At 30.3% G+C, this 21,223-nt stretch overlaps 1 protein-coding gene across 4 annotated transcripts in view; it reads right to left on the bottom strand.

Annotated features, from left to right (window-relative positions):
* The window catches only part of AP-1gamma (adaptor protein complex 1, gamma subunit), a 38,713-nt gene that overhangs the window by 12,565 nt on the left and 4,925 nt on the right, over positions 1-21,223 (bottom strand). For 3 of the 4 annotated variants that reach the window (XM_065510216.1, XM_065510217.1, XM_065510215.1), the window contains exons 2-7: positions 16,065-16,208; positions 9,847-9,908; positions 4,213-4,354; positions 3,908-4,096; positions 3,496-3,734; positions 1,330-1,406 (exon numbers count right to left, since the gene is read on the bottom strand). In XM_065510216.1, the coding sequence (XP_065366288.1) occupies positions 1,330-1,406; positions 3,496-3,734; positions 3,908-4,096; positions 4,213-4,354; positions 9,847-9,908; positions 16,065-16,081 (726 nt within the window). In that variant the 5' untranslated portion in view covers positions 16,082-16,208. The remainder of the gene's footprint in view (positions 1-1,329; positions 1,407-3,495; positions 3,735-3,907; positions 4,097-4,212; positions 4,355-9,846; positions 9,909-16,064; positions 16,209-21,223) is intronic. The other variant, XM_065510214.1, reaches the window with a different exon arrangement.

Here is a 21,223-nt window from a genome sequence, read left to right as displayed (position 1 = left end):
TGAAATATATTTATTCTAAGCAACGTAATAAAATAAGCATAAACAAATTCTCTAGTTCTATATCGATTAAAAATATTGAATTTAGTTTATTCCTATAGATCAGAAACCAGTTACCAAACAACTTCATGGAACTGGTTTAACTTTTAGTTTCATTCAAAGGATTTTATTCCAATTACGTAATTCAAAAGAAATAAATTCTTAATAATCAAAGTTAATAATATTCATTAAAATTTTGAATGGTTAAAGTTTTGTCAATTCAAATCTAATCTAAATTGTATGAACATAGTTTTTTTAACAATGCTTGAATATAGGCATTCTAAATCTAGAGTTACCAAAAATCTAACTCAAAAAGTAAATGAAATGAGACTTCAAATAGTTAAAATTCTACATAAATCTTAAGCTAACAAATGCAAAAACTATTAAGAATAAATTAAACTTAAAAGTGCCGCAAGAATTCAATTCAACAATTTAAACAATAAAAAAAATAACGAAAATCAACGACCAGAGCTTCAAATCAAAATTTTACATCATATTCATACCTCTCGATTTCCGCTATCCTGGCAAGCAAATTACAATTAAAGTTTACGTATATGTTTTTTTTTTTTGTTGTTGATGTTTTTTGGTTTTTGTAATTTTATTTTTTTAAAGGAAAAAACAATAAATTAGCATTAATTGTTTAGCATAAAGAACTAAATAAATTAAAAAAAAAACAAAACTTGGCCAAACGCAAAAATATTGAAATAAAATTTTCAAAACATAAAGCAATAATGGAATGCCAATAATTTGGAAGTAGGGGAAGTTTTTGAAGTACTTGTTGTGGGTGTAAGTAATATGTTTGATTATTTTTAGTTTTGAATAGAGTAGTATTTCTTTTTTTTATTTATTTAGACTAAAAATGCCACAACATGCCAACACGATGCTTTATTTGTCTGTTGTATGTAAGATTTTTCATTTTCGATTTATAGAAAAGATTTTTTTTTTTAAAGGAAACATTTCACATTTAAAGTAAAGAGCAGGTGAGCATGTGCTTGGAGTAGTAGTAGTAGTAATAATAAATATATAATAATTAGGATACAAAAGAAAACATAAATACATAATGAAAATATCACTACATTATATTAATGAATGGGCGGGCATTCCAATTGTTCAGACATTCATTTTATATTTGTTATAATTTTTGTTATGGAAATCATGGGTTTTTGAACATAGATTGAAAATATGTTTTAGATTTTAGCACATCTTTGTTTGTTTTTTTACTAAATGCATGACAAATGTTTAAGATTGACATTCTGAATGAAGTAAATTTGATATAATTTATAGCTTACTTACCTTTTTAAAATGCATCAAAGTATCGGCACTGTTCTCACACATTTCTGTGATTAATGTTACGCCCGTTATTAAAATACCTAAAATAAAGAAGTATTTATTTAGTTTTGTTTTTTTAATAGTACATATTTATAAACAGCTCAATTATGAATGCCCCGGGAGTTTTTTCTTTCCCTTTTCCTATTTTTCCTTTTCAAATTCAATGGGAAAAAACTCCCAGGGAATTTCCATTCATAATTGGGCTGAAGCTGTTATCCACAGACTATTTTATAAAATTAACAAATTTTTAAGCGGGCGAAGCTGATGAGAATATAGTCTAAAGTAGAAATATTTTAATTAATTAAGTCCTTGACTTTTGCAATTCCCCACCTCTTAACTGAAAGCGGCAACACTGCTCCTGTCAACTGGCATCTGTCAGTTGACTCCTGTCAAAATTTGAACTAGCTGTGTCATTTAGTTTGTTTTTGACAGCTATTGATAGCAGACTACCATGTGAGTTGAGGAGAAAATGGAAAAAATTGAACTTTTCCATTATTTTTTGTGGAAAAAAAACCATCATTCAAACCATGGATAAGCTCTGCACACTCGAAACAATAGAACAAATTTACGATATGGAGTTGGCTGATCGGAGATTGAAAGTGCGAGAGATTGTGGAAGCCATATGCATCTCACATGGCTCAATGGTTTCAATTTTGAATCATCACATAGGTATGAGTAGATTAGAGATCGGTTTTGTGATAATTTATTAAATATCAAGTATTATAGAAACAAAATCAGTTGCTTGCGCAACTAAATTGCCTAGTGTGAAAGGGGTCTAATATAGGAAAAGCTAACAAATTTAAAATTCAAACTTGACGGATGTTGAAGAAGATAAAGGAAAATTGGTACATTTTTTTAATGGAACTTTTTTAATATATTAAATTAGTTAGCTTATATACATTAAAGTTGGATAATAAGCTTCTCAGTAAAGAAATATTCAAGTATTATGGTATTATGATACCAAAAAAAGGAGAACTAAAACAAACTAAGGAGTACTTTTTCGTTTTTCAAAATGGTACTTTATGGTACTTTTTTAATTCTAATAATGCGTTTCAAATGAGCTAGAATCCACATTAAAATGAACCAATAAACCTGAAACTTTAGTGGTTCATTAGGAGACTTAATAGTACTATTTCCTTCTTAATAGTAATAGTACTATTTCCTTCAGCCAGTACTCCATACTTTTATTGGATATTTGAAAAAACTATGTCTTTGTTAAAAATACTTTGTATTCTTTTTTTAAATTAAATAAATAAACAGTTATTTGAATTTTAATTCTCAGGAAATACTTGGATGAATCATTGGATGAAAAAGTTTTTTCATATCTAAATTTTTAATTTTTCTACTGAAAATAGATTAAAAGTTAAAACCGAAGAATAATTGTCGGTTTCGGGTTTAGGCCTTGAAAAACCGCGGTCTCAGTTTCGATTAAAACGGAACACGAAACTCTAGGTATGAGAATGCTTTCCGCAAGATGGTAAGATGCTCACAATCGACCACAAAGGCAATCGTGCACACATGTGCTGTAAACAAAGCTACAATTATGCAACGAATTACTCCCTCATCCGCCCTATTCTTTGGATTTAGCCCCGAGTGACTATTTCTTGTTTCCAAACCTGAAGAAATGGCTCTGGGGAAAGAGATTTGACTCCAACGATGATCATCTCACAAACAAATACCCTTTTTGATGACCTCGACAAGTCTTATTTATCCATGAAACCCTTGTTGTTGCAATGCTAAAGAGACTGTCAAAGATAAGCTGGAAATTGTTTATCCGATAGCTTCCTTGTTGATTTCGATAGCGATATTTTAAGAATAATATGTAGTAGTCAAACTAAAAGGGTATTTTAGGGATAACGGTAATGGTAACCCTTATTATTATATTTCTTAAATTTCTTTCCGTGAACAAAGTTTCAATGAAAAACATAAATCTTTTAGAACAAATACTAAACACCAACAAAAAAAAACAGATTTTAAACTATATATTTAGTAACAGATGACCTGCATGTTACAACGTAATCAACTCCTTAATAGTTTAAGCAAAACTAAGCATTAAAAACCTTAAATTTAACAATAATAAACCATATCGTATGCAAACAAGAAAAGTATAAAAACGCAAACAACACTTACCATGATTTTTCTCACTCAACAGAGAACGAGTGGCCGGTAGGAAAATCTCCATTAATTCGGGTACGCGGCGAATAACACGAAAAGCACAAAGGATGGCTTTTTTGCGTATATAAGTATTTGGTGATTTCATAAGACGCTCCACTTCGCTGGCTAAATCACGTGCCATTTCAGGCGAGGCAATGGCACCCAAGGTGCACAGTGCCAAACCTACAACAAATTGTGTTGAACTATTTAAATCACTGTTGATTTATGGTGATGGTGTTCAGTTGTGTTGTATTGAAAAAGAAATATAAAAAACAAAAACACATTTTACATTTAATTAAAAATTAACAAGGAAAAACAATTAATTATTATTAAAACAGGTCTGCTGCTTGCTTACAGCAACAGGCTGTAATACAATTATTAAACATACGTTTTTAAACAATTTGTTATTAATAAATGAACATCTTGACGTTCGTCTAGCAACAGCATGGCTCCCAAGTAACCAATTCGTTTATCTGTGAAACGTGTACTCGCCGTCAGTTTTAAACACTCCAATTGCCCAAAGTGTGCCGGATAGCCCAACATGTGTATGTATAATAATTTGGCAATATTGCGACATCTGTAAAAAGCAAAAACAAGAAACGATTATAAAAAAATATTTAGATTAAGTTTTATTTTATTATGGTTGTATCTTCGTTTATAGCTATTTCACAAATCTAATCATCGTCTACTAACCTCCATACTGGATCCTCTTCTCGAAAAGTGGTGCGTATGTAGGCACATTCTTTATTAACAACAGCACGTTCTTCTGCAGCTGTACGAGCAGCACGTATCTGTCTTATGAGATCTCTTAAACGTGTAGGTGTAGGCATCCTCACTACAGGAAAAGGAAAAAATAAACAAGCAAACATACAGATATACAAACATTAAAAAATTACATTATAAAGGAGGAAGACGACAAACAGAAATTTAAAAAAAAAAAAAAGATACTAAAAGTTATGTAAATTAGATTTGTTGCAGTATGTAGGGTTTCCAAAAACTGATGTTACGCATAAAAGTGCGAATTATTAATAAATTTGGTCAAATTGAAGAGATTATTCCTGTAACAAAAATAACTTCACCTAACCCTAGGTCTCCACGTAGCAATTTATATTGCTAAGCACAAGAAATAACGTCGACAGAACAACAACAGAGTGATTGCTGATTGCTTTAGGTGGAGAAAACGTTCGTCACAAATACAAAATTTTTAACGCGAAAAGTTCTAGAAGTTCTGTGGTGTATTTTGCTTATAATTTCTATTGAATGATTTTTTCACTAATTTCTTTGTATTTTTTACTTTTGGTACTTAAATAAATTAAATATGTATAAATTAATCGCACCCGAATCATAGAAGAAATTTTACATTAATGACAACTGAACTGACAGCTTATTACTTAGAAATAATTGCTCAAACAATCAGTAGAGCAATCATTGCGCAATGGATTGCTACATATGGCAATTTGCGGTCTACACTCGCAAATTTTATTGACGCAATCAAATTTGACAATTGCAGCAATAAATATTACTACGTGGAGACGCAGGGTAACAGGTGCGACCGTGGTTCAATAAGTTTGTGACATTTTGAATTTCCCGCAAATTGACCGCTCTTGTCAATAGGCATTTCTCAGTTGACTCCTGTCAAAATTTGAACAAGCTGAGTCATTTAGTTTGTATCAGACAGCCATGATAACAGACTACCACGTGAGTTGAGGAGAAAATGGAAAAAAGTGAATTACGTGTGCTCATTAAGCACGAAAGGTCCGGACGTTCTGGACGCCCAGTTGTAGTCCAAGGAAATCGCTCCACAAATCCGAAGTTTTAATATAAAAAAGGAAGAAAAAAAATATAAAATAAATTTTAATTTATTATGGCCCCCAAATTGTTGACCTGGATCCGGTATATAGTGTTGGACTACCGGAGATTGAAAGCGAGATTGTGGAAGCCATATTAATCTCATGGCTCACTGGGTTCAATTTTGAATGATTACTTGGGTATGAGAAAGCTTTCCGAAAGATAGGTGCCGCGTTTGCTCACAATCGACCACAAACACAATAGACAACTTCGCAGGAGTGTTTGGCGTTGACTTGGTGTTGACATTTCGTAACCGTGGTTGCACCTCAACATACCAGAAACTAAACAGCAGTCAAAGCTGTGGGTTTCTCGGGGTGAATCGACGCCAAAATAGGCCAAGGAGGGTTTATCATCCAATAAAGTCATGGCGACCGGTTTCTCGGATGCACGCGGTATATTCCACATTGAGTACATTCAACTTATTAGGCCTATTTAATGAGGATTTGAAAAAAAACGACTACATTTGTTGACCGATCGGAGATTGAAGGTGCGAGAAATTGTGGAAGGCATCTCACATGGCTCAGTGGTTTGAATTTTGAATGATTACTTGGATATAAGAATTATACAGAGGTCGAGGGTACAGGAGGTATTTGGTCAACAGTGGAAATGTCTCAGACTAAAGTAAGATTAGGAATAACTCTGCCGGTTCGTCAACAGACGATTACATGCCGAGGAATGTCAGTAGAAGTGAGGTAACGCATCGAAGACGTAACGTTAAAGAGCTACGGAAGAGAGTGGAGACGAATATACAAGAAATAGAAGCAACTGTTATGAAAAAGCTAAATATCACACAACTCTCAAACAAAAGTTTGAGAGTTTACCGTTTAGGGTTAGTAAAAATAGATACAAGAGAGAACAATGCGTTTTCATTGTTGAACAGAACAATATTTCAAAAATAATGAAAGTTTGGCGGTCACAGTTCATAAATTTCATACAAAATAGATACAAGAGAGAACAACGCGTTTTAATTGTTGAACAGAACAATATTTTTAAAAATAATGGAAGTTTTGCTTTCACAGTTCATAAATTTCGTACAAAATATAGAAAGAACATTGATTTAACTTCGTTAACTGTGAAAAGAGTAATTGGAAAATTTAGGGAGATTGGATCAATTGATTATGCCAAGATTGGCTACCGATTCTAAACGGTTGAAAGGTATGGGTAACGCTAATTTGGATTATTTCGGTAACAGTAATGATAACGGTAATTTCGGTGTAGCTTGAATGATTAAGCAAATACCGATTTAGAGAAAACGGTATTTACGATTATATCTCGGTAATTGCTGTTATTTCGATAATGATATCATAGCGTCAACGGAAGCCATCATTGGGTTATGTTAAACGTACTGTGTCCAAAAACAAGCTGTGTTAATATCAAATCAGAATTCAGCTTTCAAGATGATCTCCACAGCGTATAAGTTAGGTTCCATGGGTAGCCACTCTTCAAGCAGCTCACTTGGGTCCATTCAAAACTGATCCCATTGTGATACCCAAGGGCTAAACATCTGGTTATTAATTATACGTCCATTGTTTCCAGGCTAAAACAACCAGATTCTCTGATGAAAGAGTAGATTCGTCTAAGACTCAACCTTGATAGCTCATATAAGCATAATAGGAATGGTAATCCGAGGATGCGTTCCCTCAGAATAGGTGGGACACCGTCTCCTCCTCTTCTTCATTATGACAGCTCCTAAAGTAGTCATTGTAACGTGGACTCAATATCCTAGCATGTGTCCCAATTATACAGTGTCCTGTAATGAAGGAAACAATTAGCCTTATTTGCTCACGACGATATTCCATAAGTATATTCGTCCTACTGGCATCATATACAGGTCAAGTAGACCTCGTTATAACACAGGAAGAATCATTGGTCCACCTGCTTTGTGCAGATTCATATAGTATTCGCTGAACAGACATCTTGCATTTAAAAAGGGAAATACCAGAAAAGAGGTCGATCTCCTCATCATCCATCATGGCACCCCTTTTGGCCAGTTCGCCTGCTACAATTACCCTGATTTCCATCGTGAACAGGGACCCATATAAGCGTTATTCTAGAATATCTCGCTATCTCATTAAGGGATACCCGGCATTCCTCGGTTAACCTAGATGTCGTGAAGACACCCGCTATTCCGTTAACGGCTTCCTTGCTATCAGTAAATATGCATATATCACCAGATATTCGATAAAATCTCAGCCAGTTGGATGCAGGTTTAATGGGCGTAACTTCCGCCTGAAGAGCCGTGCAGAAGTTAGGTAGTCTGAAGTAGGATTTAATCCCATAGTTATCAATGAAGAAACCACCACCGACCCTTCTGACATTGTCAGGGGATAAGAGTCCGCTCTGCCATAAATCCCTATTCGGAATTAAAATATGGAACTGCCTATCGAAAAAAGGTTTTGCGATGCAGTAATCGACATTAATATGTAAGTGCCCATAGTAATTCAGCGTATACTCACAGAATATCTACGTCGCCATGCTTACAAAGTTCATTTGACACAAAACCTGAAGCAGCAAACATAAAGTTCTTTGAAAGGATTATTGATCATCAACAAGTGGAAGCTGATTTTTTGAGGAAAATTATCCTAAGCGATGAAGCATATTTTCACTATGAGGGATTTGTTGATCATTTGCCATTATCGAGAAACAACGAGTAACTATTCTGTGCTGATTTTATTTTATGTTCTGTGCTGATTTTTATGGATGAATCATTGCACCAAATTTCTTCAAATATGAGGCTGGTAACTATTACCGGTGCTCGATATTGTGACCTGATAACAGTGTTATTTCTGCTTAAATAGTATGATATTGATGTGGACAACATTTGATTTCAACAATATTGAAAATCACACCTAGAAACTTTACTTCCTTTGACAGCTTTAGATATTTTGTCTCAAGTTTAGGGATCCTGAAGTTCGGTATTCTTACACCTGTAAATAGAACAGTCTGTCTGAGTATTAATATCAGCGATCGGCATATGCAACTCCAAGTGTGTTGAGATCCAGAAGAATTTCATTGAATACCAAAATCCCTTAGGTCTGTTCTATTTATTTCATTACTCCGGAGAGAGTAGTCGGAAATTTGTGTATTAACTAAAAAAACAACATCATCAGCCTATACTTCAAAAGTGTTGAGATCCAGGAAGATTTGATTTAATACCAGAATTCACAAGGTTAGTGATATTACGTCCCCTTGGAATGTATCTCTAATTGCAATGGTGTCAATAAAAGCTCCAATTATTTCAGCATGAAGTGCGAAAGATGTAGGAAAATGTTCAATAACGAATACAGAATTTCAACATAATCAGCCCAATTATGAATAAAAAATTCCGCGGAAGTTTGTTCCCCGGAAGTTTTTTCCCATTGAATTTGAATAGGAAAAATGAGAAAAGGGGAAAAACTCCAGTGGAATTTTTATTCATAATTGGGCTGAATGTGTATTATAATCGATTTATCTATGACTAAATTGGATGATATTTATGTGGCCGTAAAGAAATCATTGAGTGCATCAGACATTTACTTGTCGTGTACTCTCCCGTTTCGGTGATCAGAATTGTCATTCAGATTTAACACTATTGAATTTTTTGTAGGGATATTTGAAGTCTAAGGTCTATGCTTGAAGAAGGAAATTCAAAGGCATTAAATATGTATTAAAAGCAATGATTTTTGATAAGCATTAACAAAATTTGCATGTCTGGCATGTCTTACTTTGAGACCCCACAGCGACGCTCCTGAGGGGTCTAAGTCAATTGGATTAGCCGGTTAGAAATGGCAGATTTAATGTAATACATTAAAACCCATAAACTAGTAGTATGTGTTTCAATATTGTCTCTACCCAGGTAAAACACAGTGTAGAGTTTTACTCCACGTAACACAAACACGTCACCTAGACTCAAGCAACAGTTTATCAACAGTTGTTTTTTGGAAACCCTAATGCAACATTACGTGAGTGGGGTTATGTGTGAGTGTTTCTGGGTCTGTAAATAAAAATGGCAAATTGTAGCAAGGCGAGGGAAAACTGAAGTGCAATAGTCAGTCTGCTGCTTTTATTTCCATTCAGAGACCATTGTATATTTATAAACTGTCTTTGGCTGTAATGGTGGGTGTTTGAAGATTAATGTGCAAACTTGGTTTTCTTTTAGTCTTCATTTCTTTTTTATTAGTATTTTTGTAACCATTCAGCTGGCAGCTTTTGTTGGTTCCACTTCTTACTTATGTATATTAAAACAAATTTTATTTGAAATCCAGTTTCATGAGTGTTAATTAATGCCTACGTACATTTAAATGTACCTACATACATACATACATACTTATATTGCTCAATTAGTTGAGAAAATGCCTTTTTTTGCCAAAAACCGTACAAACAAAAAATAAAACATTTAACGTAATGAATTCATAACAAACAAAAAAAACATAAAGAACGAAATTATACAAAGGAAACATAGAACCGAGAAAAGAACGTTTTTATAAACGGCTCACTTACCTCTTTCAACAGCCTCTGAGAAGGCTTGCCTTATGGTGGCCATATTAAAGGCTGGATTAAATCTGTAAGTAGAGTGGGGGGAAGAAAAGTACCACGTAACCCAAATAAAAGCAAAAAGGCACGTGATAAAATACATATGATTAGTAAAGGGTTGTTTATTCTAAGTGGCAAATATAGTAGAAGTAGTAAAATGCATGCAAATAAAATAATTTATAATGCTTAAGAACAACAACTGCACATTAATGCACAATTAAGGTAATAAAAATAATAAGAAATTAAAGCACACATACAATATAACTAATTAAAAAAATAAGACTTAAATAATTTAATGTAGATACATATCAGATAATACTTCTAAGGAATTTCTGATTAGAATTAAATTAGGACGTTGTAAGAAGTAAAAATTAAAATTTTAAAAATAATTTGTTTAAATTAAAACTTAAGTTTTATTCGGGCCATGTACGCAACCTGTGTAAATTATTAAAATTCTGGATTTGAGTCCACGATTTCACTTCGACCCCATACAAGTCCCCTGCAAGATTATCAATCTCATAAATAGCCCTCATAAATACTCTCAATGTATTAGTATTCATATAAAATTCAACAGAAATAAGTTATTTTAGTTAATGTTGAGACGATCGATCGGTCTATTAAAAACCATCGAAAATAACTTAGGGCGAGTTTTTTACTTGTAGATCAAATGCCAATTAATAATCAGTTTAGATAAGCTAAAAATAAATCGAATCTAACGTTAATCCAATTTAATGGTTTTAGGTTCTAGTTTCAACCATAGATAAATACATATAGTAGATCGGAAACTCTCCTTTCAATGACCTAACTCAGTTTCAAAAACATAAGTGACTCAAGCTAAAAATTACTCAAAATAATCACACAGTTTTTTCTACTCGATAAATCTCAGTTTCTATATACAAGTTATCGATAAATTTAATTTTCAATAGAAAAGTTATCGATAATTTTCATTTTCAGTAGAAAAATCGATACATTTTATTTTCTGTAGAAAATCTCTCGATAACTTTTATTTTCTATAGAAAAGTTATCGATAACTTTTATTTTCTATAGAAAAGTTATCGATAATTTTTATTTTCTATAGAAAAGTTATCGATAACTTTTATTTTCTATAGAAAAGTTATCGATAACTTTTATTTTCTATAGAAAAGTTATCGATAACTTTTATTTTCTATAGAAAAGTTATCGATAACTTTTATTTTCTATAGAAAAGTTATCGATAACTTTTATTTTCTATAGAAAAGTTATCGATAATTTTAATTTTCAATAGAAAAGTTATCGATAACTTTTATTTTCTATAGAAAAGTTATCTATAACTTCTATTTTCTATAGAAAAGTTATCGATAACTTTTATTTTCTATAGAAAAGTTATCGATAACTTTTATTTTCTATAGAAAAGTTATCGATAACTTTTATTTTCTATAGAAAAGTTATCGATAACTTTTATTTTCTATAGAAAAGTTATCGATAACTTTTATTTTCTATAGAAAAGTTATCGATAACTTTTATTTTCAATAGAAAAGTTATCGATAACTTTTATTTTCAATTGAAAAGTTATCGATAACTTTTATTTTCTATAGAAAAGTTATCGATAACTATTATTTTCTATAGAAAAGTTATCGATAACTTTTATTTTCAATAGAAAAGTTATCGATAACTTTTATTTTCAATAGAAAAGTTATCGATAACTTTTATTTTCAATAGAAAAGTTATCGATAACTTTTATTTTCTATAGAAAAGTTATCGATAACTTTTATTTTCTATAGAAAAGTTATCGATAACTTTTATTTTGTTTAGAAAAGTTATCGATAACTTTTATTTTGTTTAGAAAAGTTATCGATAACCTTTATTTTCTATAGAAAAGTTATCGATAACTTTTATTTTCTACAGAAAAGTTATCGATAACTTCTATAGAAAAGTTATCGAAAACTTTTATTTTCTGTAGAAAAGTTATCGATAACTTTTATTTTATATTGAAAAATTATAGATAACTTTTATTTTCTACAGAAAAGTTATCGATAACTTCTATAGAAAAGTTATCGATAACTTTTATTTTCTATAGAAAAGTTATCGATAACTTTTATTTTCTACAGAAAAGTTATCGATAATTTTAATTTTCAATAGAAAAGTTATCGATAACTTTAGATTTCTATAAAAAAGTTATCGATAACTTTTGTTCTTTAGAATTGATAACTTTAGTTTTGTAAAAAAAAATTATCGATAATACATTTTTTTCTATAATCTTTGTCCCATTTGAAGCAGTTGTTCTGAATTTAGGCGAAACACTTCCCTTTAATTAATACTACATATATTATCTCTAATAGAATTTAAATCAAGTTTCTTTTTACTATTTCTCCATTTTCTTTAGTGTAATTTAGTAAAACGAACTTTAGACATTATTAAGTCACAATTATTTAATTGTATATTTTCTTAAATAACAAACGATAAGAATGAGAAATACATGATATAAATTTAACTTAAATAACACATTTATATGCAGAGAAATTAAATGCCAAACGAGTTTAAATAAAATGTATACACTCAATAGAAAAAGTCTGCGTATATAATATGTCCCATTTTGTGTTGTTCATAATTTATAATTCCCAATCATAATAATAATTTTCATTCAGAATAAATTTCGTTATTGTACAACACAAAAAAATTATTATAATAAAACTATGGGTCGTATGAGTTATTTTCGTAATATATATTAATTATACTAATTACGTATTATTGGAATCCATAAAGTATATGCGCGGATTAGAGTATCTAAAACCGAAAACCGGTTAACCGGTTTTTTCATCTTTGTAAACTCAACCGGTTTACGTTTTCTTAAGTTTTCGGTTTTTTGAAAAACCGGTTTTTGTAAGACGGCTAACCGGTTTTAATGTCATATATTTTCTAAAGCTCAATCTACATATTTATGAAAAACTTTGATAATACTTTTAAAAATATTGATTTATTTTATATTAAATTATAGCATTTGACAATATTTCGTAAAATATATAAAATAATTGCATAAAGTTAGAGCCTTAAGAATTCAAAAATGCTAAATTTCCGAAGATTTAGTGCACAATTCTTAACACATTTCCTATTAGCACCCAAAAATAAAAATAAATTTAAGTATACCTTTTACACATTAAATAAAAATTTATTATAAACCGGTTAACCAGTTTTTTTTTGAAGACAAAAACCGAAAACGCTTTACCGGTTTTTTAAGAGACAATACTCAAACCGGTTTTTTCAAAAAACACATTTTCGGTTAAACCGGAAACCGGTTTGCTAAACTTGCCCGTTTTTTGGACACTCTAGCGCGCATCCAGAGTGGTGAGAAAAGGAAATTATTCCTAATCGCGGTTCTTTCTATTGTTCAAAACTATTCTTAATGGTGGATCTATAGTTATAATTTAGCAATAATCACTGCACAATTATAGATTAAACGCGGCGTCTTTAGGTAAAAACTTAAGTCGTTTATAGATTAAATTATCCTAAAACTCATGGCTCTATTAATTCTTCAAAATTGCACTTAATCGCTTATCTTTTTATAGTTCAAATTTATTCTTTATTTTAATTCTATTTATTGTTTAAATTTATTCTTAATTGTTGCTCTTTTATAGTTAATATTTATTTTTAATCGATTTATACTTAAAAACATTTAGCCTTAATAGCTACTCTATCGTTAAAATTTTGGCAAAATCGTAATCGTAAGTTAAAAATTATTCTTATCCGTGACTCTCTGAATTGTTCAAATTAATTCTTAATTGTGGCTCTATTTATTATTAAAATTTGGAGTTAATCACTGCTCTTTTTATTGCAGTTCTTAATCGCGACACTTTTTAAAGTTTAAATTTATTCTTAATTGTGGCTCTATTTATTGGTAATATTTATTCAAGTTTATTCTCCATATTTAAAATTTTGCGTTAATCGCGGTTCTTTTTATAGTCGAGATTTATCACTAATCCCGGCTCCTTTTATATTTAAAATTTAGACAAAATAACAAGCCTATTTATATATTTCAAATTTCTTCTTTTTATTGTTAAAATTTATTCTTAATCGTGGCTCAATTTATTGCTCAAATGAATTCTTATTTATGGCCATATTTATTGTTCAAATTTATATTTCAAATTTATTCTTATGCCCAGTTTTTGACTTGTTATTTAAATACGTATTTAGTTAATTTTTACTTAAAAATAAGTTGTATTTAAATACAGTTTGAGTTTTTCAGTGCTACATAATTTGTCTTATTTAAATAAGATAAAAGTATGGTAGCACTACTAAATGTCAAAAATTTATCGATAGTTTTGCTTAAAACAGCTGTTCAACCAAAACAAAAATTGATACATTTTGCCCAATAGGAAATAAAAGTTTATTAAACAATAAAATAATTGGTAGGAAAATGCACAAAAGAAGCTCCAATTGCCCCGCATCGAAATTGTAGTTTTTGCAAGACCCTGTTGTTTGGTTTTTTTTCACTACAATAGAGTGAAAAAAACCAAACAACAAAAGTCAGCTGTCAAAAACATATGGTAGTTTATGAAACTTAAATAAAATTTAAATGGCCAACGTTGACCATTTAAGTATCATTTAAAAAAGCAGTGAGAAACTCATTTTCGTATTTAAATAGAACTTAAATATAATTCATATTTAAATACGAAGTCAAAAACTGGCTCTTAATCGTTAATTGCGGATTCTTTTATAGACCAACATATTTTGGACTGATCATATCTCTATTTACAGTAAAAATGTCGTCAGCATCATGTCTCTATTTATATATAGTGGTTGACAAAACAATGGAAACTTTTCCAAATATTCCATATGTAGCCCAAAATATAAAATATTTTTTTAAAATAAAATTTTTTTTTTAGTATTTTACTTATATAGTTTTGTTTGCAGTTATTTTTTTTTATTTTTAAATTCTGGTAATTTTTCACAATTTCTTTTTCTAAGTTTTTCGCATAATTGCTTTTTTTCAAAGTTAACGAAAATGGCTAAAGTTAAGATTTGTGAAGACTTAAAAAATAAAATAATTAACGATTTTAAAGCTGGTTTAAAACAAAAAAGTATCTGTGACAAATATTCAATAAATAAATCAGCAGTTTCAAAAATTATAAAGAAATTTCGTGAGACCGGTTCTGTAAAAACTCAACATTTAGGTGGAAGACCTCTTAAGACTACTCCTAGACAAGATAATTTAATAGCGGGAGAGTTCAAGAAATTCCCAAAAATAACTCCTCGAGAGGTTGTTAATAGCAGTGATGGGAGAACATTTGTAAGACGACCAAAGGGAAAAAGATTAGATCCAAAGTACACAAATAAGACTGTAAAGTTTGGCGGTGGCAATATTATGGTATGGTGATGTTTTTCAGGGCAAGGTAAGGGCCCAATTCATATTATAAAAGATACCATGACAGGTATAGGATACAGAACCATATTAAACGATGTTATGTATCCATACGCTGAGGAAAATATGCCCTTAGTTTGCAGATTCCAACACCACAACGACCCGAAACACACCTCTAGGATTGTAACCGAGTGGTTACAATCCAACGAGGTACGTGTTTTGAAGTGGCCTGCCCAATCGCCAGATCTCAATCCCATAGAAAATATATGGGAAATTGTAGATCGTAAAATAAGAACCCAAAATTACTCCAGGAAGGAAGATTTATCGGAGGCGGTTATAAGGGATTGGCAAAATATTTCAAATGAGACCATTGACTCTTTAATTGGTTCAATGCATCGTCAATGTGCAGCAGTTATAAAAAATAAGGGATACCCAACAAAATATTGAGATATTGCAAAGTTTAGACCATATTTGTTAAAATAATACCTAAGTTTCCATTGTATACAAAAAAATGTTAAAATTTTTTAAAAAATTATTTCAGATTTTAGGCCTGTAATGAAATATTTGAAAAGTTTCCATTGTTTTGTCAACCACTATAATTTATAACTTATACTTAGTAAAATATGATTTAGTTTAGTAACATTCCAGTTCTTTAAAGATTTCCTAAAACTTAATTATGGTAGGTACGAACACTTTTTCCATTTACTGTACTGATCTAAATAAAGCTTAAATTTATATAATACAAATAAATAAAAAACGTAATAATTAATAAAGAAAATAAATAATAGTTATTGAAAATAAATTATTAATAATAAAAAAGTTATAAAAAAAAGTAAGCAGTGACATTTACCCATGCTCCGAATTCATATTGAGCTGTTATTATTGGTTTTTGTTTTTTTTTTACTTTCAATGTTGATAAAAAATGATGATGACGGTGTGTGGTGGTGGTGATGTATTGAAATAATTATGATGAGATTATTACCAAACCACAGCACTAGACGCAGAGAGTTGGAGAAGACGAGATTGAGCGAGTAAGAGTAGTATTTTGTTGTAGTATCAATGAATCACTTAACTAACTGACTGACTGATTTACTTAATCTGTTAGTTGTTGTTGTTAACACTTTTTGTTTTGTTATTGTTATTTCAAGTAAATATTTTTTTCTTTTTGTTGTTGTTGCAATCATACACTCAATACCCAATACTAAAGTCTAAGCAATTATACATTACACATACTTTCGATCTAAGTAACGTATGTACTTGTATCATACGTGTTTAAATAGGTAAAATGCAAATGGCATGAATGTATGTAGTATGTTCCATGTATCTGAGATGTTTTACTTTGTTTTATTATTATTATTATTTTCTAAAGCGGATTGTTACAGCTTTTGTGTTATTGTTGTTTAAGGGTTCGCTGCCTCTGTTAATAAAATATAGATTAACACTTTATTTTTTAGGTCTGTTTTCTAATTCTCACTTTTTGTTCAATGATGACGAAGAAAAATATTATTTTTTTTTTTATATTTTTAATATTATTTTTACAACGTTACACACACGCAAACACTCACACAGTCTGAGTAGGCACTATAACTTAAAGATTAAGATGTGTAGTACACAAAAGATAAATAAAAACCTATATAATATTTATTTACAAGTATGTATGTAGTTTTTTATCTCTAGCTAAGCCCTTTCAGATGTAAGTACAATTAATATTGTTACTGGCGTTGAGATGAAATTGTGTTTAAACGTTTATTTAACGAATTGAGATGTTAAAGGTGGAAAGTATTGAATAATTTGTTTAACAAAAATTAGAAAAAAAAATTCTATTACACAAAAAGTCTATAGCAAAATAATCGATAAAAGAGAATAATTAAAAATCAAAATTTAAATAAATCACAAGTTTTTTTAAAACAAATATCTAAATACGATCACTATTTATAGTATACTAGCTGTCCCGGCAAACGTTGTTCTGCCATAGCTCACACAAAGTTTGAAGACTCCCACTATAATAGTATTCCAGATATGCATTAATAAATGTTTACTTTGTATGGGAGGTGCCATGCCCATTGTACCTATATAGGTCAATTGAGAATCTAAACCATCCAGAAGAATTTTATATATAAAGATATTTTGATCAGGTCGATTAAAATATCCAATTTTACCTCAAACATGTCTGTATTTATAATCCAAATTTAGCCTGCATCATACCTCTAATTTTAGTCCTAATATGGCATTAATATTGACTTTATCTATATTCCAAATTTGGACTCATAGTTCAAATTTATCCTTAGTCATAGGTCTATTTATAGATTTAATTTTTTCTTATTCGTGGCTCTATTTACATTCCAAATTTTGCCTTAGTACTGACTCTATTTATGTTTAAATTTCGCCTTAGGCGTGGCTCTATTTATAGTCCTAGCTCTATTTATAGTCAAATTTTCACATTAGTCGTTTTATTTAAGGTCCTAATTTCGCCTTAGTAGCTCCTCTATTATAGTCCAAATTTGAAGTATTTATAGTTCAAATTTCGCCTTATTGTTCAAATTGCACCTAAGTCGTAGCTCTATTTTTATTATTATATTTATAGCAGAAATTTTGCCTTAGTAGATCTGTTTATAGTCCAAATTTTGACTTATACTTGGCTCGATTTATAGTCCAAATATCGCCTTGTACTGGCTCTATTTGTAGTCCAAATTTCGCCTTAGAAGTTGCTTTATTTTTGCCTTAGTTGTGGTTCTATTTATAGTAATTATTTCTCCTTAGTCGTGGCTCTATTTATATTTTAAATTTCTCACTAGTCGTAGCTCTATTTACAATCCAAATTTCGCCTTATTTTTGGATATATTCGTATACCAAATTTCGCCTTAGTCGTAGCTCTATTTATAATCCAAATTTCGTCTTATTACTGGCTCTATTTGTAGACCTAATTTCGCCTAAGTCGTGGCTCTATTTATTGTTTAAATTTCGCCTATTACTGGCTCTATTTGTAGACCAAATTTCGCCTTAGTCGTGGCTCTATATATAGTTTAAATTTCGTTTGAATCGTGGTAGACCAAATTTCGCCTTATTCGTGGCTTTATTTATAGTCCAAGTTTCGCCTTAATCGTTGCTCTATTTATAATTTAAATTTCACCTTATTTGTGGCTGTATTTATAGTTTAAATTTCGCCTTAGTCGTGGTTGTGCTTTATTTATAGTTGGTCAATTCACAAGGTCTCTTATCATTCATATTGTCATAATGTCTTAATGTATCACGACTCGGCGGCTCGGCTTAAGCGACTCTTAGGCATTCGGTGCAGATCTCTGCTGGTTGGTTACGATAACACAATAAACATAGCAAACAGAGTAGTATTATTTTAGGACATTTTTTGCTTGAAAAGCAATAAAAACCATTGTGAAATATTAATACATTATGACAATAGGACATGATAAGAGACCTTGTGAATTGACCAAGTATGTATATTTTAACTTCAAATATGACTTCATTTTAAGTCCGAAATTTTTCCAAATTTTGTACCTATTTATAGAAAACTTTTCAAAATGTTGTTTCTAGTTATAGTCAAAATTTGTTCTTAAACTGTTAAAAATTATAAACAAAATTTAAAAATTTTATATTAAAATTATTATTATAAACTTTTTTGTTATTATTATTATTATTACGTGGAATAATCTTTGTTCTATTTATAGTACAAAATAATTAATAAACTTTAAAAAAAAAATGTTTGCTTGTTAGGAAATTATTTAATCATCAACAAACGTGGCTAACAAAATTAATATTTGGTGTTTATTTAAAAAATTATTATGTTAAATTTTTGCAAAAGAAAAAGTAACAATGACTGCAAATCACAATGTCTGTTTGCAAATCTATCAAGCCCCACACCTCCGCATTAAATAATTGCTAAATAAATTAGAAAAAAAATATAAGGAAGGCAACAAAAATATGTTTGTGAGTGGCTTTAATGTTGATGTGTCTGCGTTGCATGTAATTTGTTGCAATGATGTTTGTTACCCGAATAAATACACATTTGTTATTTTGGGCTTCTTTCAGTTGCCACTTTTGCATTATTTTATACAATCTTTCTTTTGGTTTTTAATCAATTCTTTCTTTTCTTCATCATCATTCTTTTAATTTGCTATATGTATTGAATTTCATCCTTAAGCCACTTAATAAAACTGTATTAAGTATTTAATAATGTTGCACTAACAACAACAGCTACACCAACACAATATAAAGAAGAGGTCAATTTATATGTTTCCGTCCATAAGTCCGTCTGTCTATAGCTCTTTCCTGTGCAAGAATTCTATATTCATTCATTCATTACATTCAATCCATATTACAAGGCATTATTTGTATTTAAGCAGCTACATTGAGCTACTATGTACTTTTATTCCTATCACCTTTTCTTTACGAAAAAAAAAGAAACTATAAAAAATCGGTAGAATTAGTAGAGAGAAATTACAAAAGGTTAAGGGAGAACAACAACTAAATGTTTAATCAATCACTATTTATTTAACAGCGGTTTTATAGTTATTTATTGGTACGTGCCACACATATTTTACTTCATTTAATTAATTTTTAATTATTTTTTCTCGCTCTTTGTATTTCAAGAATTGTGTTTTTCTTTATTTCATTTTGCTTTTCACTTTACTTTATACATTTGTTAATTGTTAATAGCCGTGATGTGACAATTACTAACTAGTTACTACCTAAAAACTGTTTTTTTTCATTGTTGGCCGAAACGGCACAGCAACAACACTGACACATCTGTATTTGACAGCTACAGATAGAATGGAGAGTGGAGAGTTTATGCAATAGATAGATGTGAGGTTGCCATATCGTTGGAAGTTGGTAATTAGGTAACGAGGGTAATTTGAAAAATTAACATTAAAAAGTAACAACATTAAAAGTAAAATATATGGTTTGTAATCAGCAAAACATTGCATCTGAAATATCAATGATATTTACCACAGATTACACAGATACGAAACAAATGACAGTTCTCAAAGAAGTAATATCGAATCGTATATTTTTTTGTCTTTCTACAACCACTTTTCAACGGTTGTGGTTTGAAGAGCGAGAGATAAAATACAATTTTCAATAGACGGCGAGTGTGATATATTTTTGAGCACTCGTTCCAAACCACAACCATTTTGACATTTTCTTTTGTTTCTTTTCTATTGACATATTAATCTAACCAGCTGATTCGTATCTTTACTATAATAACTAGAAAGCTTGTGTTGAATGAGTTGAATCTTGAAACTGTGGTACCTGCTCTGGAATATTTTTTTGTAAGATTTATAGGAATTTAAAGTCAGCATATATAAGTGTAACCCCCACTTTCTCAATCTCTGGTTATCGTTTTTCGTAACGATATACTTCCAATTAATATAATTTTTGTATGAGAACTATCAGTATATCGTAGGGATGCCAATCCCGAAATCCCGATCCCGAAAATCCCGGGATTTTTCGGGATCGGGATTTCCCGAATCCCGGGATTTGTGAAAAAGAATCCCGGGATTTTTCGGGATTAACAAATCCCGAAATATTATGAGATTTTTGATATTTTATAGTGCATTTACACCTAGGCGAAATCTAGTGGATTTTAATTGAAATCTTGTTCAAAATTTATACCGTTTACACCGCTGTTTTCTGATATTTAGCAAGATTTCATTTAATAACAAAAACAGCTGACTAACAAAACTCGCAGTAAATAAGTAAATTTGTAGTATTATAATTTATAAATTTAACTTTTATTCATATTTGCATCCATTGAAAATATTTATCAAACGCTAAAATTGTTCCGCACTTTTTATATTATTTTTTTTATTTGTATCTGTCAAATTTTACTTGTACAGTGCTGTATTTTTTAGTCCGTTATGAAGAAATTCACGGTTGCATCACTTGGTACTGAGTAGATTTGAGGAGATTTCCCCAAAATCTAGTCACGAAGTAGATTTCATTTTGTATGGGAAATCTCGTCAAAATAGCTAGATTTGGCTCGAAATCTTATAT

Source organism: Calliphora vicina, chromosome 4, assembly GCF_958450345.1.
Source record: "Calliphora vicina chromosome 4, idCalVici1.1, whole genome shotgun sequence".
NCBI classification, from domain to species: Eukaryota; Metazoa; Arthropoda; class Insecta; order Diptera; family Calliphoridae; genus Calliphora; species Calliphora vicina.
Note: the sequence above shows the minus strand (reverse complement) of the source record. Positions and strands in the feature narration are given on the sequence as shown.